Source organism: Emydura macquarii, unplaced genomic scaffold (genome assembly GCF_026122565.2).
Source record: "Emydura macquarii macquarii isolate MOO-44397 ecotype Brisbane River unplaced genomic scaffold, CSIRO-AGI_Emac_v2 contig_2897, whole genome shotgun sequence".
Lineage (NCBI taxonomy): Eukaryota > Metazoa > Chordata > Testudines > Chelidae > Emydura > Emydura macquarii.
Window position 1 is genome coordinate 35,846,238 of NW_027133034.1, and position 16,856 is coordinate 35,863,093.

The window sequence follows — 16,856 nt, forward strand, 5'->3', positions numbered from 1 at the left end:
GAGAATGACCCCAGAAAATCCTTCCCAGGTTTCACTGGGAGCTCAGTATAATTCTAGAAACCTCTGTTCTGAAGAATAAACATTTGCAGGATTGGGCACATACTTATGTATTTAGCAAGGCTCAGTACCTTGATTTAAGGAGTTGCCATAACTGAGGACAACAGGAGGATTTTTCAAATACAGAACAAATTTGATAAACCAAACTTCAATTACTAGAAACTCCTTGTTAACTGAAGGCGGGACTGTGCACTAGAGTTTAGTAATTACACTGAAAATTCCCTTGATTATCTAAGTCTATTCATTTGTCTTCCAGGACATTCAGATAAATGAGATTATGCTGTAGTGGAATCTCAGGGTCTCAGTCCTTTCATTTGCTCCCTTATCGAAAGGATAACTTTCCACTCCAATATTCTGCATGAGTCTTGTACATTGATTGTTCTCACACGTTAAGGTAGATAGTCAATTAAAGACTTTCAGTCTTATCCACGGTACAGATCAGAGGAGAGAATTTTGCCCTTATAAGGGAAAACATATTGATTTCAGACAAGCTATGCAGAAGCCTATAAGCACTCTATTGCAAAACAATCTTTCATATGACATGCTGGCTTTTCTTAGCTAGAATCAAATTTTGAAATGCTTAAGTTTGTGTGAGAAAGGAGAAATTAAACAGAAATTTTGTGATTGAAAGAGTTATATATGGACTGTACAGATATTGATGTTTGACTTACCCAGTTTTGGTAAGGGAAAGCTAATATCAAAGTGCTTCTCATAAAATTCCAGTAGTTTCAGTGCTGCTTCTAAAGCATAATGTGTCTGGTTCCATTTGTCAGGTGATGCGTAGATGGATACCTGTGAAAATTTATTACAGCAGTGATTCCCAAACTTCATATTACAAAACACTTCTTAAAACAGGGATCGTGTTTGATCAATTCCCCTCCTATCGTCCCAATCACATACTTTGTCTGCAGCAACTCCAACACTTGGTTCCAAGCAAAAGTTTTATTAGAAATGCTATTAGGCAGAAAAGGTGGAAATTAACTTGTTTGAATGCAACAGGTGTGTAGCTGTTTGGTTACATCCACTGGTTTGTGACTGTGTTGTCTATTTCCTTTCCTTGGGCATACAATTTCACTTTTTCAGTCTTTCTTCTTGTTTTCTGTAAACCTCACTGCTCTAATAAAAAAAAAGTCAAGCCCTAAAACAACCTTAGTTAATGGCCATGCTGAAACTGGAACTCACCTTGATCCCTGATGATGTTGTGGCCTGTACGGACTTAAAATCACAAACTATGTAGGCTACAAGGTAAGTGCTCATTTTCACAGACACATCAAAATGATCTTCTAACAGGCCTCCTGTGAGTTCAATTGTTTTAATCTGCAATTGGGGGGGGGAGAAAAAAAAAAGCAATGTTCTTGCATTAAAAATTCCCACAAATCAATAGATTTATACCACGAGTAACATATTTAACTATGGCAGGCCAAAACCAACCCAGGGTTCAATAAAGTTACACTAGGAATAATTATTTGTTATTTGCATGCTGGCAATATCCACTGTGTGCTAGACCCTGCCCACACAAACAGGATGACATAGTCCTTGCACTGAAGAGTTTATAGTTGTGAGCCCCAATCTTGTAACAGTCTTTCCTCTTTAAGGGTAGTGGTGGCCCAGAGCCAGTCAGCTCTGTTCCAAGGCTTGGCCCTTTTAAAGCAAGGCTGCTGGCACACTTTCTGAATGATTTGGGGAATTGTAGTCCTGCAAGGTTATGTGACAGCCAGGAAAGCAGCTGCTGTATATTAGGGAAATGTATGTCTTAGCTTACAAGGCTGAGACACCTGCAAAGCTTGGGAGCCCACTGGGGGAAAGCCTCAAGAGGAAAGCGCTATAGAGGACTGTGAAGCCCAGGAGGGAAGATAAGAAGTTGAGCTATAAGCATGGTGATGCCTTGGTAAAGGGTTGGAAGGAACTAGTGATTCCGGGAAAGGAGGCTGAAAGATTTAAAGCTCAGCTCTTGCTTTATATCCATAGCTCTCAACCTTTCCAGACGCCTGTACCCCTTTCAGGAGTCTGATTTGTCTTGCGTAGCCCCCAGTTTCACCTCACTTAAAAACTACTTGCTTACAAAATCAGATGTTAAAAATACAAAAGCGTCACAGCACACTTCTACTGAAAAATTGCTTACTTTCTCATAAAATAAATCAATTGGAATATAAATATTGTCTTACATTTCAATGTATAGTATATAGAGCAGTATAAACAATTCATAGTCTGTATGAAATTTTAGTTTGCACTGACTTTGCTAGTGCATTTTATGTAGCCTGTTGTCAAACTAGGCAAATATCTAGATGAGTTGATGTACCCCATGGAAGACCTCGAGAACCACTGCTTTATATTAAGAAACCAGATCCCCAAAAAGGTGAGTTGATAAAAAGGTACCAGTTGTGGGCATCTGACTGAGCAAGAAGGTAAACTACGGCAGTGGACAGGCCCAATGCCAAATTGGGCACACTACTGTTACACTTGCTTAAATGCTTAGCTTTACACACATGCATAGTCAGAACTATGCACGTGCATATAGTTAAACATATGTCTAAGACTTTGCAGCACCAGGTTGCATTTGGTCTACAATGTATCATCTCAGTTTTAGCCAGGCCTGGTCTAAAATTTTCTATCTATCTATGAAAAATTGGATTTTTGACTAAAATATTTTCATGGAATGGATCTGCTTTCCTCAAAAAGTTTTGATATTTCTCATCAGAAAGTTGAAAAAACTAAAAACTGTAAAAAATTTCAACTGGGGAGGTGTAGGTTTTTGATAAACATTTGACATTTTTTGTTGAAAATGTTAACAAAAACAATGTTTTTTCATTATCAAAATTTTCAGCAGGAAAAATAAATCATTTCCTGACCAGCACAGATCAGTCAAAAATAAAAATTAGAAACCGAGCATTCAGAACAGTTATTTGACTATATCATCAAGCCTTTAACCAAATCATACCTTGGGCATGTTGGACAAAGCAATGTGCTTTCTTTCTCTCCTTATCGTGATGGCAAAGTTGGCTTTGAAAGACGGTTCATCGAAGCATGGAAAAGCCATCCGTGCTGAGGTAGGCTCAAAATCTGTTGTTGCTATTATCCTGTGAGACATAATACAGAGAAAAAAAAAAAACCCTTCAAGTTAAACCTGAAATCAAGAATGGCACTAATTTTGTATCTTAGCCTGCCACAGGTTTAGACCTTGATATAGCAAGTTTTATAAGAACAGATTTTCTAATCAGTGCTGTTATGCCTTTTAATTGGTTAGAATATGGCTCAAATACAAGTACAAATAATAGATTTTCTTTAATGTTTTGGGACCTCTGCACACTTTGTTCCAGTATAAGTACTCAAATGCACATTATTAAGTGAGCACATGAAATCCATTTGTTACCCAGAGGGAAAAATAATAGATGTGTGTGTGTGTTGGGGGGATGAAATGTTGCAGGCACCATGACTATTTTCCAGAATTGGACAACTGGTAGCTTTAACTTTAAATAATTTAGAACTAAACTTCCTGATCAGGTTTGATCACTATGACAACAGTTACATGATTGAATTCGGCAAGGAATTCTGGTCATCAGATTTGTGACTTGCTTTTATAAATTAACACATTCTATTGACACTGTACATGTGTGCTGTATCACTCATAGATCAAGATAATTCTGGCACCCATACAAACTAAATCAAAGCACTTGCCTAAAAAAGCATATGAATTGTTAAGTGTTTTGCTGAAAAGGAATGGACCTGAGCATGTGCTTACCCTTTTTGCTGAATAAGGGTCTCAGCAAGAGAGTCCCACAGACAGGGTTACTGAACCAAGGACAGCTGTTGTAATAATTGGGCCTACAAATTTACCATAATTGTGAGTTCAACTGTGAGAGGTGAGTGAAAGTCCATAAAATGTCACAATAACCAATAACAACAAACATTGATGTGAAAAGATGCAAAAGGGAGACAGATTGAATCCAAAGAAAAAGGCCTGCTGATAAGACTCAAGGACTGTGTTAAGATCATGCCTGGAAGCATTGAACTGGAAATCAATGGACCAAAATTGGTGTGTTGGAAAATAGGCTTAATTAGTAGACAAAATAATGAGGGGATTGGCTATACCACTCATCCATCGCTTCATTTGGGTCCTTAAAAGAAAAGATTTTGGGGGCTGGGAGAACAGTCTGCAAGCTGTCTGACAGCAATTGCTAGCTGAGAGACGGGTGGACTGGAAGGCATGAAATTCACCATCATGGCTGCCACCAACTCTGTCTCCTGGAACTCCAGGCTCTACCATGACATCATTGGGCCTTCATTGTCCTGATCCTGAGAGATGTCCTGACGAGGTTAAGCCGGAGAGAGGGATCCAGATGATATTGCCACCTCTATTGCTGTGGCTAAATTCTGACCACCACCTGAGACACAATTTCTCCCACATTTCCTTTTCCTTCTCCGCTTTTGCCTTCTATCTAATCAGAGTCTGGCTTAGCCAGCCTAGATTGTATGCCTCTAAACAAAAAGGCTGCTAAAAACACACTGAACAACCCGGTACTGGCATGCGTTTGCCAAGTTTTGGAGCGGCTAATAAGACTCTGTGCTACGAGGCTGCAAGTGAAAGTCAACATCAGAAATGGAAACTGCATTTTCTCTCTTTCTCTGTTTTTTTTCTCCTCCCATTTGTGTGTGTTTGCCTTGTTTTGTCTTTTAAGACATAGGATCAGACTTTAACAGCAGCAGCTCCAGCCCATCTCTACTATGTCTCTTTCCCCCACCCCAAAAAGACAGTTATTACTATTTTAATACCTTCTAAAAGACTATCAGCTGGGGGGAGAGGGAGGTTCCTTGTAAAGACTCTCTGTAGGTAAAGGAAGGTAAAGGAAGGTAAAGGTAAAGGTAAAGGAATCAGGGATGTTATTAAAATGAAACCTTAATATTTTCCATTTCAAAATGCTTTAACTGCTTTTCTCCTCCTCCTTCCATTTATTTAACAAAAGATTAAAAGAATTTTTATTGGTGTGTTTGCCATGGGACTAAGCAGGCTTAGGTGCTTCTATTCCAAACCCCAAACCTTATTAAAAACAGTTTAATTTTGGATTGTTACAGGGTCATGCTAATACATTTGACTCTTTGAGCCCATTTGTTCTTCTTATGTGGTATCTCCATTACTGGACTGGGCAGCCATGGTCGCCCATTCTGCATGATCTGCTGCTGCTCTCTTTGTGGATGAATTGTGCTTTTGATCCACCCAGGACACACCACATCATCCATCCAAGATTTTTTCCTGCCTCATGCTCTTTTGCCATCAACTTTCCCTTCTCTTCCAGTAAACATGCATCGCCCATTGAACCCCTTAAAATGCGCCTACAAATCAACTCTCCAGTGGCATACCGACAAGCAGGTGGGGGATGGGACAGTCCCTCAGACACTGGCCTGGGGGGTGTCATCGGCCAGGCCCTCCACAATGTGCAGGGGGGCGCAGGAGGTTATGAGCGGGAGAGGCAGGCGCCGTGCGGCAGTAAGTGCAAGGGGGAGGGGCAGCGGAAGGTCCACAGGGCAGAGGAGAAATGTAGTGTGTCCCCCTGCCCGGGATAGCTGGGGGGGCAGTGCAGTCTGGTGGGAGTCGGGGACCCCTCCTACCCTGCATGGGGAGGTACGTGAACCCTGGAGGGGTGCAAATGTAAGCATTGGCCCCCAGGTGCTGGAGACCCATGGTATGCCCCTGCAACTCTCTCTTTATAGGATCTCTGAGTAGCGTTTGCTGAGTTCCAATCATCCCCAATGCTTTTTCATTGGTTACGTGGTCTTCTTCATGACTATTTATTTCATCAAAATTAATATAACAGGCCCTACCTTCTGCCTAATTCAAAATGTTAGATCAGATCCCTGAGGTCTCTCTCTTCTCACATCTCTTATTTCAAAAATCTTTTCAGAACTCCTTCTATCTGCTTTTTAATCTGACATTTTAATTCACTATTGCTAACCTCAAGCATTCCAAAATCATGTATCAGGGCCCCCCCAAATAATGAGATTTAAAAAAAAACAACACACCACTATATTTTGGGTTATACACCTTCTGGGTTTTGAGTCTTTAGGGTACACGGAGATCATGTTTTCAAGCTTTTCTCCACAACTGGGCAGGCTAGAAATGTCTCTCCTTTTTTTAAATGAAAGCTGAAATTCTCATGTAGTCACATGATTCCAAGTGCTGGGGTTCTCAGAAACCCCCTCAATATTGTGAGACTTCCCTCTGGGTAACAAGTTTTCATTTAAAATTTCATACCCAGCAAACAGGGGCTAATCACTGTCTCCATACAGGTTGCATCCTGGGAAAACATACAATTAATGTTAGCGGCGATTTAAGACAAAAATGAAACCTTGAGGTCAGGGCACAAGTGCCCCTGTAAAACGTTATGCAGTGTAACTGTGGCCATGTCGGTCCCAGGATATTAGAGACCTGAAGAAGAGCTCAATGTGGCTTGAAAGTGTTTCAGCAAAGCAGTTGGTCCAATTAAAGATATTACCTCCCTCACCTCCTCTCTCTAAAAATTTTAAAACAAGCTCTTACCTGGTTTCCCCATCACGAGTTTTGTAAGTACTTTTGTAAAATCCATCAAAGCCATCTGCCAGGCTTGCATGAAACTCTATGACAACCAGATATCGCTGGCCAGCTGTTAAAACTTCATGAGCCTGCAGGGCAATTTGCTCATGTGAGGGATGTTCTAAAACTTGAAGCTGTTTGTTTGGTTTACTGGATCCCAAGTCATCTTTGGGCAGAAGAACTGCACTGGTGATTTCAAGACCTTTGCTGTGCAAGATGATAAAGCTAGTGTTCTCTTTCACAAGAATCTCTATCCTCTCCAATCCAGTAAAATGTAAAGTAGTAAGATTAGGGTGAACATAGAGATCATATTGGATTGGGACTACCATATCAGGCAGTCTCAGCTTGTTCCAAGGAAATGGCTTGCCAGTGGTAGGGAAAATCACACTGTCTTTATGTGTTTGATATTTCAATGCATAAATTCCCAGAGCATAAATGTGTAATAGCTGCAGCACTGCTACCAGTGAATATATTCTACAGAGACAAGCCATCGGCAATGCAGGCACCAGAAGATCTAGCTTCACTGGACTAAAAGAAAAAACTGTAGCTTCTTCTGGTTAAAACCTCCAGCTGCTGAAAACATTGTTTGCTTTGACTGCATCACACACTGGCAATAATGTCGTTTTCCAGTAAATGAATTCTCATCTAGAGAAACATAAAAAACAGATGTCTTAGCTGTAAGAAAAACCAGAGCCTCACCTGTTAAATCTTTAGTTGTAATATTCAAGCTTCCTGCATAAAAACACACAGACAACTAAGGCTCACTTTACATTTATTTAAATGTTTAAAATGACAAGAGGTGCTCGAAACTCTAAGGGTATGTCGACACACTGCAATACAAGACCCGCAGCTGAGCCGCATCAGCTGACTCAGGCTAGCGGGGCTTGGGCTGTGGGGCTATAAAATTACAGTGTAGACGTTGGGGCTCAGGCTGGAGTATAGAGCTTGGCCTCCAGCCCAAACCCCAGAGTCTACACTGTAATTTTATAGCCCCGCAGCTCAAATCCCGTGAACCCAAATCAGCTACTCAGGCCAGCCAGAGTTGTGACACGGGTCTTGTAGCACAGGGTAGATGTACCCTAAGTGCCTTAGACAATTGTTTGAAAATAAAATAAAGCCCCATCCTTGCAAAGACTATTCGTGTGCTTGATGTTAAACACCTGCTTAAGTACCTGGCTGAATTGTAGGCTTTGAGACTATGTCACTCCTCTTACCAAATCGCTCCCTTGCCCACTGTATCAGGGTTAAACCATAGGGAATTGCAGAGGTATGAATGTGGCCATTTTACTCACACGCAGAGGGCTCAAGCAAGGTTCTCTGCTCACTTAATCCATGTGGTTTAGTATGTGGACAAGGGAGCCCCCTCAGAAAAGTTTAGAAAGCTGCAAAAGAGAGTGCTAGAGCTGTGCAAATAACAAACCTCCTAAAACTGCAAATTAATTTAAAAAAATGATTAGTTTATATTAGTTTAAATAAAAAAACAAGCCAAAAATAAACATGAAAGCACTGAGAGAGAAATATTTCTATGTGGTACATACACACCACGTTCTTTAAAAGATGGCTGACAACTGTGCTGAAAATAATTAAGTTTCTACCAACAGAGCTTCTTCCTCAAACACAGAACGAATCCTCCTCCCCACACACAGCCCCATCCCTTATTTCCACAGTGCAGCTTTCTTACATGATCCTTTTGGCATGTTCCTGTTTGATCACCACATCTTTCCTGCAAAAAAAAAAACGGGTTTAGGGTTTTTTTTTAAAAGCAAACACATGGAGACGCCTGTATATCACTACCTCCCATTTGCTTTTGCAGCCTCGAATTGTGCTGCTTTTATTTTCACTTTTGTTTTCACTTGGAGGCAGCGACCTTTTCCAGGATTTGTTCAACAAAATACAGCTTACAATAATCATTTAATAGTCACACTAAGTCAAAACAAGCTGTGTGTGCCCATCCCACTCCCTGCTTGGTTTAATAGTACAGAATCCTTCACAATGACGAATGGTGCCTCAGCTATTTCATTGGGAAAGAAAATTATAATACTAGGGTGAGTTTATAATAAAGCCTGCACTGAGAGCAGCCACAGATCAGAGGCTTATGATTGAAAAATCAAAAACAGCCTTCAGTAATAACTGATTTCACTACTGAATGTGGCCATTCATTTCCAAGGAGTTTTCCAGTCACTGTGGAAAACTAATGCAGATAATAGAAACCATTCGGTCTGAAAAGCTGGTTTTCACATCACATGTAAGTATGTTTTTTGTCTATTAAGAAGTGTTATTATCTTGCAGGAGCTTTTATTTCTAGAAATCAGTAGCCCATCATGATGGACTTGAAAATAAAGCAACTATTCTGCAACCAAAATTAAAAGGGCCAGCAGCTGCACAGCAAATGAAAAACATCACACTGAACATATTTATTTTTTAAATTGAACAACAGTGTGCTTGGCTTTATACAAAAAGAAAGACACCCTCTTGCCTCAAGGATTTTCAGTCTAAAGGCACAGCCTTGAAGGTTGCTGAGTTCTACAAAAAAACAACAACAACAACAAAAAAAAGCAAAAGAGCTATTGATCAGAAATAGTGTTTACTCAGTAGCTATTCTGAAAGGCTTCTGCATAGCTCAGAGATACATGCACAGCACTCAGCACGGTGAGCAAACCTTCATGGGTGAGCTGAGCATAAGAGAGGAAAAAGCGATGGGTGACTGGGGTGTGTGCGAAGTAATACATGGCCAGGATAGGATGGTTTAAGTGCAATCTGGAGAATGCAAATGATATGAATAGGGAGCATTTTAAAGATTTTTCCAAGTACAGTAGAACCTCAGAGTTACAAACACCTTAGGAATGGAGGTTGTTTGTAACTCTGAAATGTTTGTTACTCTGAACAAAACGTTATAGTTCTTTCAAAAGTTTACAACTGAACATTGACTTAATACAGCTTTGAAACTTTATTATGCCAAAGAAAAATGCTGTTTTTAACAATCTTAATTTAAATGAAACAAGCACAGAAACAGTTTCTTCACCTTGTCAAATCTTTTTTTAAAAAACTTTCCCTCAATTTTTTTAGTAGTTTACATTTAACAGGGTACTGTATTGTCACCAAGGTCGCGGGAGGGGCACGCTGTGAGTGCTCAATGAGGGCAAACTGCAAGGGATAGGGCAGACGATCCCCAAAACTGGTGGTTTATTCTATACTTAAATTCACCAAGTCAGTAACAAAAGAACTTCTGTAATATCTTACTGGTTATTAAGAATGTAAAAATACTGTTCCCTTTAAGCAATCCAGCCTTTGCCTCCCACTCAGACAGCTAAGTCTATATGGTTAGAGTTATTTAAAACCTTATTAACCATATATAAAGTTCTACCAATCCCAAGACATTAGACACATTACCCATCAGATCATGTGAGCACTTACGACCATTAACAACTAATCTAAGATTTATTAAAAATGAAAAGAAAGAGTTATTGTGATTAAAAGATCATTATACATAACAGATGTGAATAAAGTTCCTAGGTCAGTTTCATAGCAGAGATGGTGAGGCTGATTTGCAAAAGTCCTTCCAGAATCAATTCCATACTTTATAGTCCAATAAGCAGTCCATGTGAAGAGTTTGTTCAAATTCTTCCATGAGAATTTGCAGGGCTAATCCAGAGTCAACCTGGAGATTTCTAAGCCTTAAAGCTTTCCCTGACAAAGTTTAAGCAGATCTGAGATAAAACAGGATCAGGCCCGAAGCTTCTTTTATAGTTCTCTAGCCAGCTGATTGTCTATTCTTATTCTGGGAAAGCCTCTGCTGTGATATCTGCTGTCAAGAGGCAATGTATATTGTTGCTTTGATGATAAACTTCTATCTCCTATGTATGCACAAGTAAACTAGTATTATTAATTAATGTAAGGCAATTAGCTGTTCAAACTATTAAGGCATTCCATTATGGCATAGATAATTTAACTGAAGACAATGTAAGTGATACTATTTCCTGTAATATTTTACATCTATTTTTGATTTTAATGTTACCTGAACTATATGCATGCATAATATAATGTACTTAAGACATGAAAGGGAATTAGCATCCACAAGCTAATCTGGTTACATTGTTAACTTCTAACAAGAAATAGGTAAACAGACAGATACAACGACAGTAGTATCTATTCTTAACCCTCCAACAATACAGGCCTATATTTTAAGAACTCTAGTCTATTTAACACGGCTTTGCTAACTATCTACAAGGAATGGCTCTGTTTACCATTCCAATACTTTTCTAATATGTCCTTAAAGGTTAATTTTGGGTCACAGCCTGCTGGTTGCTTAACCCTCACGGCTCAGTGTCACATGCTCTGCATTTGCTTTTTTTGGTCTCTGCTGCTGTTTGATTGTGTACTTTTGGTTCCAAGTGAGGTTTGTGGTTGACCCATCAGTTCATAACTCTGAGGTTCTACTGTACTCTTACTGCCAGACAGCACTGGTGGGTAGCGTACACTTGAGAGCTACACTTAGAAGAAACTGATAGTATGGGCAGCCATGGGACCAACCACTGACACAGAAATGCCTCTCTCATCTCCAGTAGATCAGTTATAGTTTATTGATATTTAAGAGATGCAGCTTTCAATGCACTGATCAGTCCCATATTTAGAACAGATATTGTTAGCACTGCAGCTGTCCTCACTTGCTTACATGTGCCCTTTGGATACATAAAAACAAAAACCCAGCAATCCAAAGTTAAGGCTAAACATCAGTCCTTAACTCACCTCACCTCACCATGTGTGTTTGAATAAAGGGCCCAACTCCAAATTAAAACTCTTGAGGGCCTGATCCTACAAGGTGCTGAGTGCCCACAACCTTCTACTGAAATAAATGGATGCTGAGGGCAGGTAACTCTAAGTTCTAAATCCAGAGATATTTTCTCAGTGTCTGCTCACAAGTCCCATTAGTTTTAATAGAAAACAAGAATAGTAAAAGAGTTGACCTGAGAACAGACAATGCTGCTATATGAGAGTCACAAGCGTCCCCAGATCACTCAGGGCAGATTGAAAGTGCTCTGCTAACTGCTGTTTACTGTTCATGCTCCAGTGAAGCATACAGCATGAAGTATCAACTCTGTGCTGACTGAGTGTTCTGGTGTGATAACTTATGTCCCATGGAGAATCAAGACATCATTCCCTTTCTCAAAAACATTGCAGATTCCCTATCTTCACAATCGATGGCTTCCCCTAATCTCCTCCATGAACACAACATGGCAGTTCAGGACATAAGCCCAGACCCGCCGAGTATTTAGGCACTTAACACCCATGGATTTTAATGGGAGACAGGCGTCCAAATACCTTTGGGTATCTGGACCACAATCTCTATTATCCAGCAGGCATGGCAGAGCAATATGACATGGTTTGGAGTGGGGGCAAGTCACTTATTAAATCTTGGACCTTGAAGGAAAGAGGGCCAATCAAGAGACTTCAGAAGGGGTCTTAGATTTGCTTGTACTGATCTTTCTTGAGGATGTTAAGTTTAATGTTGGATTTCTTAGTACAATTTGTTTCATGTCACAGTCTCCAATATTACCTAAACATACAGTAATATTTTGTTTCAGTTTCTTAGATAAACGTTTATCCCACGTCTGTGAAAGATTTTGGTCTCTTAAAAAATAAATAAATAAAAAAAGAATCCCTGATTCTGGATTTACCTAAGAGACATGCAATTTCTATGCTAGAGGAATCTAAAAAAGGTAGAAATATACTTATTTTAAGGCTTTTTTAAAAATGAAACCAACCTGTTTTCATCTATCATGAACCTTTCTGCATTTTGTCTTTGACAGAACTTGTTTTATATTTCCTCCAACTACCAAAGACAAAATGTGGGGAAAGCTGCTTTTTAGGGAACAGAGGAAATCACAAATAAAGAACAATAAATAAGACACACAGTGGCAGGACCAGGTTCAATGAATATGTTAAGAAATTTAATAGGAGGCCTAAATTACATATGTAACCCATCCTGGACTTCAAAGTTAATTTTACAAGGTTTTGGGGAAATCAAAAGCACGCATGAGCACATACAAATATACACACACACTTCCAAGTCTGTAGCTACATTTCTTCAATTGACTTAGACATCTAAATATCCAAACAGAACCACACATAAAGACAAACTCAAAACCAATATAAACACGGCAGCCCAAATTTCATAAAAATAAATGATCAGATGTCAGGAAGGTTTTCATTAAATGAATTGCATAATTGTTCAGATGTTCAGTAAAGTACTGTAGCAATTATGCATCTCTTTAGAGGAAAATTATCTAGTTTGACTTTAAATGTGTTAAATCACCAAGTAACACCAATCTTTCATCTGATCACAAGCAGTTTTACTTAAGATTCTCTAATATCCATTTCCTTAATATAACTAAATTTCTCTCCAGCCATTTTATGTTCTTCTCAATATTCTCCAGGGCAGTCTGGGATGCTCTCAGCTGTGACACTTCCTCCTTTGCAGATTCAAAAAACAACTTCACCTATAAAAAATATCAAATAAAAAGTTAAGATCAGATCGGAGACAAAAAGAATGACATTAGTGACAGTTTTTACTTATGATTAAGCTTAGTACTACAATTGTGGCCCTTGTAAGTGTGACAACCCCCATCTTGGCCAACAAATCAGGGACTCAACTGGCAACCTCCATGGCTAAATGCCTGAGCTGCAACTCCTTGTACTAAAAAGAATCAAGGCTTCTTAGGTAGGGATGTAGCAAACACACATCTTCTGTGGACCAGGCACATAGGGGGACCTGTAACGTACACTAAGCAGTGGATTGTATAGGCATGCTACATATAGAAAACTAAGTGATAAATTGCTGCCACAAGAGTTTACAACCTAAGAAGAACTCTAGCATGATGCAGTGTATAATGTTACTACCCTGGACAATAACTTCAATTCACATTCTGTTTTGTTTGAGACACAGTGAATTTAACTTATTATTAACAAGCACTACTATAATAAGCATTGTTATGGACCAATGGCGAATGGTCCCCATTGTGCTAGGCACTGCACAATCAGAGAAGCAGAAAGTCCCTGCCCTGAAAAGCTTAAAACCTAAATAGATGAGACAAGGAAAGGGCAGGGAAAGGGTTAGAATACACAAGTAGAGGAAAATGATGTGATGGCAGCAAACTTCATGTTAGTGCCATGAATTTTTTGGGGGTGGATTCAGTTAGGAGGGGATATGCCAAATGGAAAGAAAAGGGAAGGGAAGTGGAGACAAGGCAGGGGAGAAGAGAGTAAGAAAGGCAGATGTGGAGTGAAGCTGAGGTGAAGAGGGAGGGGAAGGCTCGGTGCAAACAGCCAATCAGAACAGGGACAGAGGAAATGCAATCAAAGGTGTAGAAAGTTCTCTGAATGTCCCAAGGGTTCCTGCTCTGGCTACTTCTGTAGTTGGTCCGACCAGCTGGAGTCTCTGGCTGGTTCCTCTCTGCAGTGTTTGCCCAAGGCCATATTTTGGATTTGGGGTGGTGAGAGAGAAAAGGCACCACATGGGGCCTAGTGGAGTGCTGGATATCATGCCAGTACAGAAGATAAAAGACACACTACACTGTTTGAACATTTTCACGTGATGGAAATTCACATTCAGGACCCAATATTGTTCCCATTGATTTCAAAGGTGCAGGATCAGGCCAAAATGAAAGCGGGATGCCTAGTTCTAGACAAATTCTAAAACTATTTGCCTAGTGTTAGAGATTATTCCTTTGGGGCCTAATCATGCAAAGTGCCGGGCGCCCACAATTCCCACTGACTCACAAACCAAAATCTAACACTCAGAGATCATTTTAGAGAACATGTTATAGGGGGCAGATCTTGGATTGCAATACAATTTTATAGACTTGAACACCAACACTTACACGTTGCCCATGAAATACACTGTAGACCGGTGGCATGACTGAGCAGATATAAAGCAGCTCTGATCAGCTGGTGTAAACAGTATAATTTGAAAAACCATTTCCATAAGCAAAACAAGCACAATAAATGTACTCAACCTGGGCTTCACCCAGTATGTGGGCACACACAGTCCTCTCTTCCCACAAGTCGTTCTTATGGCTCTTCCCCAGGCATTTACAAGGAAGCTGGAGCCGAACCCTTATTGTACTTGGGACCAAAAGCATGCTGCCTCTGTCACAAATACATTCTCATGAAGCTTTAAACTAAGCAGAGCATGCCGACATGGCATGAAAATCCAAGAACTCAATATACAGCAAGAATGACAATGATATAAAGTGGCAATGAGAATGCAAATGACACTTGTTTACTTCTGGCCCCAGACTAACCTCTTCCAGCTCTTGTTTTGAAGAAAACTGTGCTGTCGCTCCAACTATAATCATTCTGATTGAGAAGGATCCCAGAGGAAATCTGAGGGAAAGATGAAAAAATTACAGACCTATAAATCTATCTCCATGTAAAATGTTAGTAGCAATAAACATGATTGCTAGTAATACATGTTGATATCAGTTCAGGCTGGTGGCCTGTAAATATTACTCTGTGCCACCACACAAGAGACAGATTCAATTTCTATTCTGGGTCTTTCATGCCTTGGACTATCAAGAGCTGGAAGTGCTGAATGCTTAGCCCCTGGGGACAGGATGTGCCTATTATTTCCTGTCTTTCCTATGAAACCCCATTGTAAGGCTATGTACACGCTACAGCTTAAGTCAGTATAAGTTATGTCGCTCAGGGGTGTAAATAAGCCACCCCTCTGAGTGACATAAGTTACACTGACCTAACTGCTGATGTGGACAGCCCTTTGTCCTAGCTACCACAGCTTGCAGGAGCTGGCATAATTAAGTCGACAGGAGAATTCTGTCTCATTGGGTTAGAGCATCTGCACTAAGACTGGTGCAGCTGCACCGCTGTAAGCTCTGTGGTGTAGCCATAGTCTAAGGCTATGTACACACTGACGGCAGCAAATTTGTCACTGTCAGATCAATTTTTCTGGATCGACTGAGTGGCAGTGAAGACACGCTCAATCGATCCGGAAGTCGATCTAATAAAACCACCTCCCCAAAAAGCACAGCGCTGCGTTGACAGGAACGCATTTCCCATTGGCACAGCGGAGATGGCTCACTAAAGGGAAGTTACAAAGTCGACGGGAATTATGCAAGTTACTCTGCGTAGCTTGCATAACTCCCATCAACTGCCGCCAAAAATTTGCCGGCAGTGTAGACCTGCCCTAATTGTCTGTACTTCTGATGTTGTAGGAGCTTTCCGTTCCTTCTCTCCAGGTCTTGGAGTGATAGCAGTACTGCTCTGTAGCTGCTGCTTTTGCAACAGAGCTAGTCAAAAGGCTGCTGTGCCCACACCCCATTCATTGGAGAGAGGGATGGCAAGTGGACAAACACAGTCACAAACCCAGAGCCCCCTCCCCATGCTCAACCTGGACCCAATCCCAACTGCACCTTGGAATACAGGAACCACTGCACAGCTACACATGGACTGTTGGGATCACAGTTGTGTGAATAACTGATTTTTTGGTTTGCTGACAATTCAAATAATTTTTAAAAAAGTTGTTTTGGATCAAACCAAAAGTTTTTTTTGAATTTTTGGTGAATCAAAAAGTTGAAAAAAATTGTTTTGGTTGAATGAAAGATTCCACTGGACCCAAAACCAAAATACTTTGTTTCAATTGAGAGATTTTGGTGACTTTTTAAACAAAATAAAAGGTTGTTTCAAACCAAATCATCATCAAAACATTGTGTTTCAATTATGGCAAAACAAAAAGTTTTTGGGTTTTTTTTATTTTTTTTCTAAAATGGTTTGGTTGGGATTTTTCCCTGTCAAAACAATTCAGCAAAACCAACATGGATTCGAAGTTTTGGTGTTGCCAAACCTGCATTTTTCACAAAAAAAATTTCAGCCAAAACATTTCTGCCAGCTCAAGGATGGACCAATGCCCTAACTGCACATGCAAACTATACCACGTCTGAAGAGGTTCTTCTTTATTCAGGGCTCTCCAGCCAGTGGAGAGAAGGGGCATTCCGGCCTGACCTTAAATGCCTACTCTGTGGCTAGCTGGGTGTAACTGTCTCAGTAACTTTTTTTTTGTATTGTTCTGGCATATTTACTGGAATACTCTCTCTATAATGCAGAATTAGAGCACAACAACTTTTCATCTCATGGTTCCCTGAATTTACTATAGTTCTTCTCTACCCCGTATGCTGAGATTGAAAACTCATTAAGAAGAATTACAGATGCTTGCTCAGTTTTA

The 16,856-nt window shown here is 40.1% G+C and overlaps 2 protein-coding genes across 3 annotated transcripts in view; both read right to left on the minus strand.

Annotated features, from left to right (window-relative positions):
- The window catches only part of LOC137167103 (endoplasmic reticulum aminopeptidase 2-like), a 37,620-nt gene extending 28,325 nt beyond the window's left edge, over window positions 1-9,295 (minus strand). For both annotated transcript variants that reach the window (XM_067569099.1, XM_067569098.1), the window contains exons 1-6: window positions 9,211-9,295; window positions 8,304-8,345; window positions 6,590-7,267; window positions 2,996-3,134; window positions 1,240-1,374; window positions 729-849 (exon numbers count right to left, since the gene is read on the minus strand). In XM_067569099.1, the coding sequence (XP_067425200.1) occupies window positions 729-849; window positions 1,240-1,374; window positions 2,996-3,134; window positions 6,590-7,113 (919 nt within the window). In that variant the 5' untranslated portion in view covers window positions 7,114-7,267; window positions 8,304-8,345; window positions 9,211-9,295. The remainder of the gene's footprint in view (window positions 1-728; window positions 850-1,239; window positions 1,375-2,995; window positions 3,135-6,589; window positions 7,268-8,303; window positions 8,346-9,210) is intronic.
- Window positions 9,296-12,548: 3,253 nt separating this feature from the next.
- The window catches only part of LOC137167105 (endoplasmic reticulum aminopeptidase 2-like), a 32,201-nt gene continuing 27,893 nt past the window's right edge, over window positions 12,549-16,856 (minus strand). Inside the window, exons 18-19 of the mRNA XM_067569100.1 lie at window positions 14,923-15,004; window positions 12,549-13,119 (exon numbers count right to left, since the gene is read on the minus strand). Coding sequence (XP_067425201.1) covers window positions 12,973-13,119; window positions 14,923-15,004 — 229 coding nt within the window. The 3' untranslated portion in view covers window positions 12,549-12,972. The remainder of the gene's footprint in view (window positions 13,120-14,922; window positions 15,005-16,856) is intronic.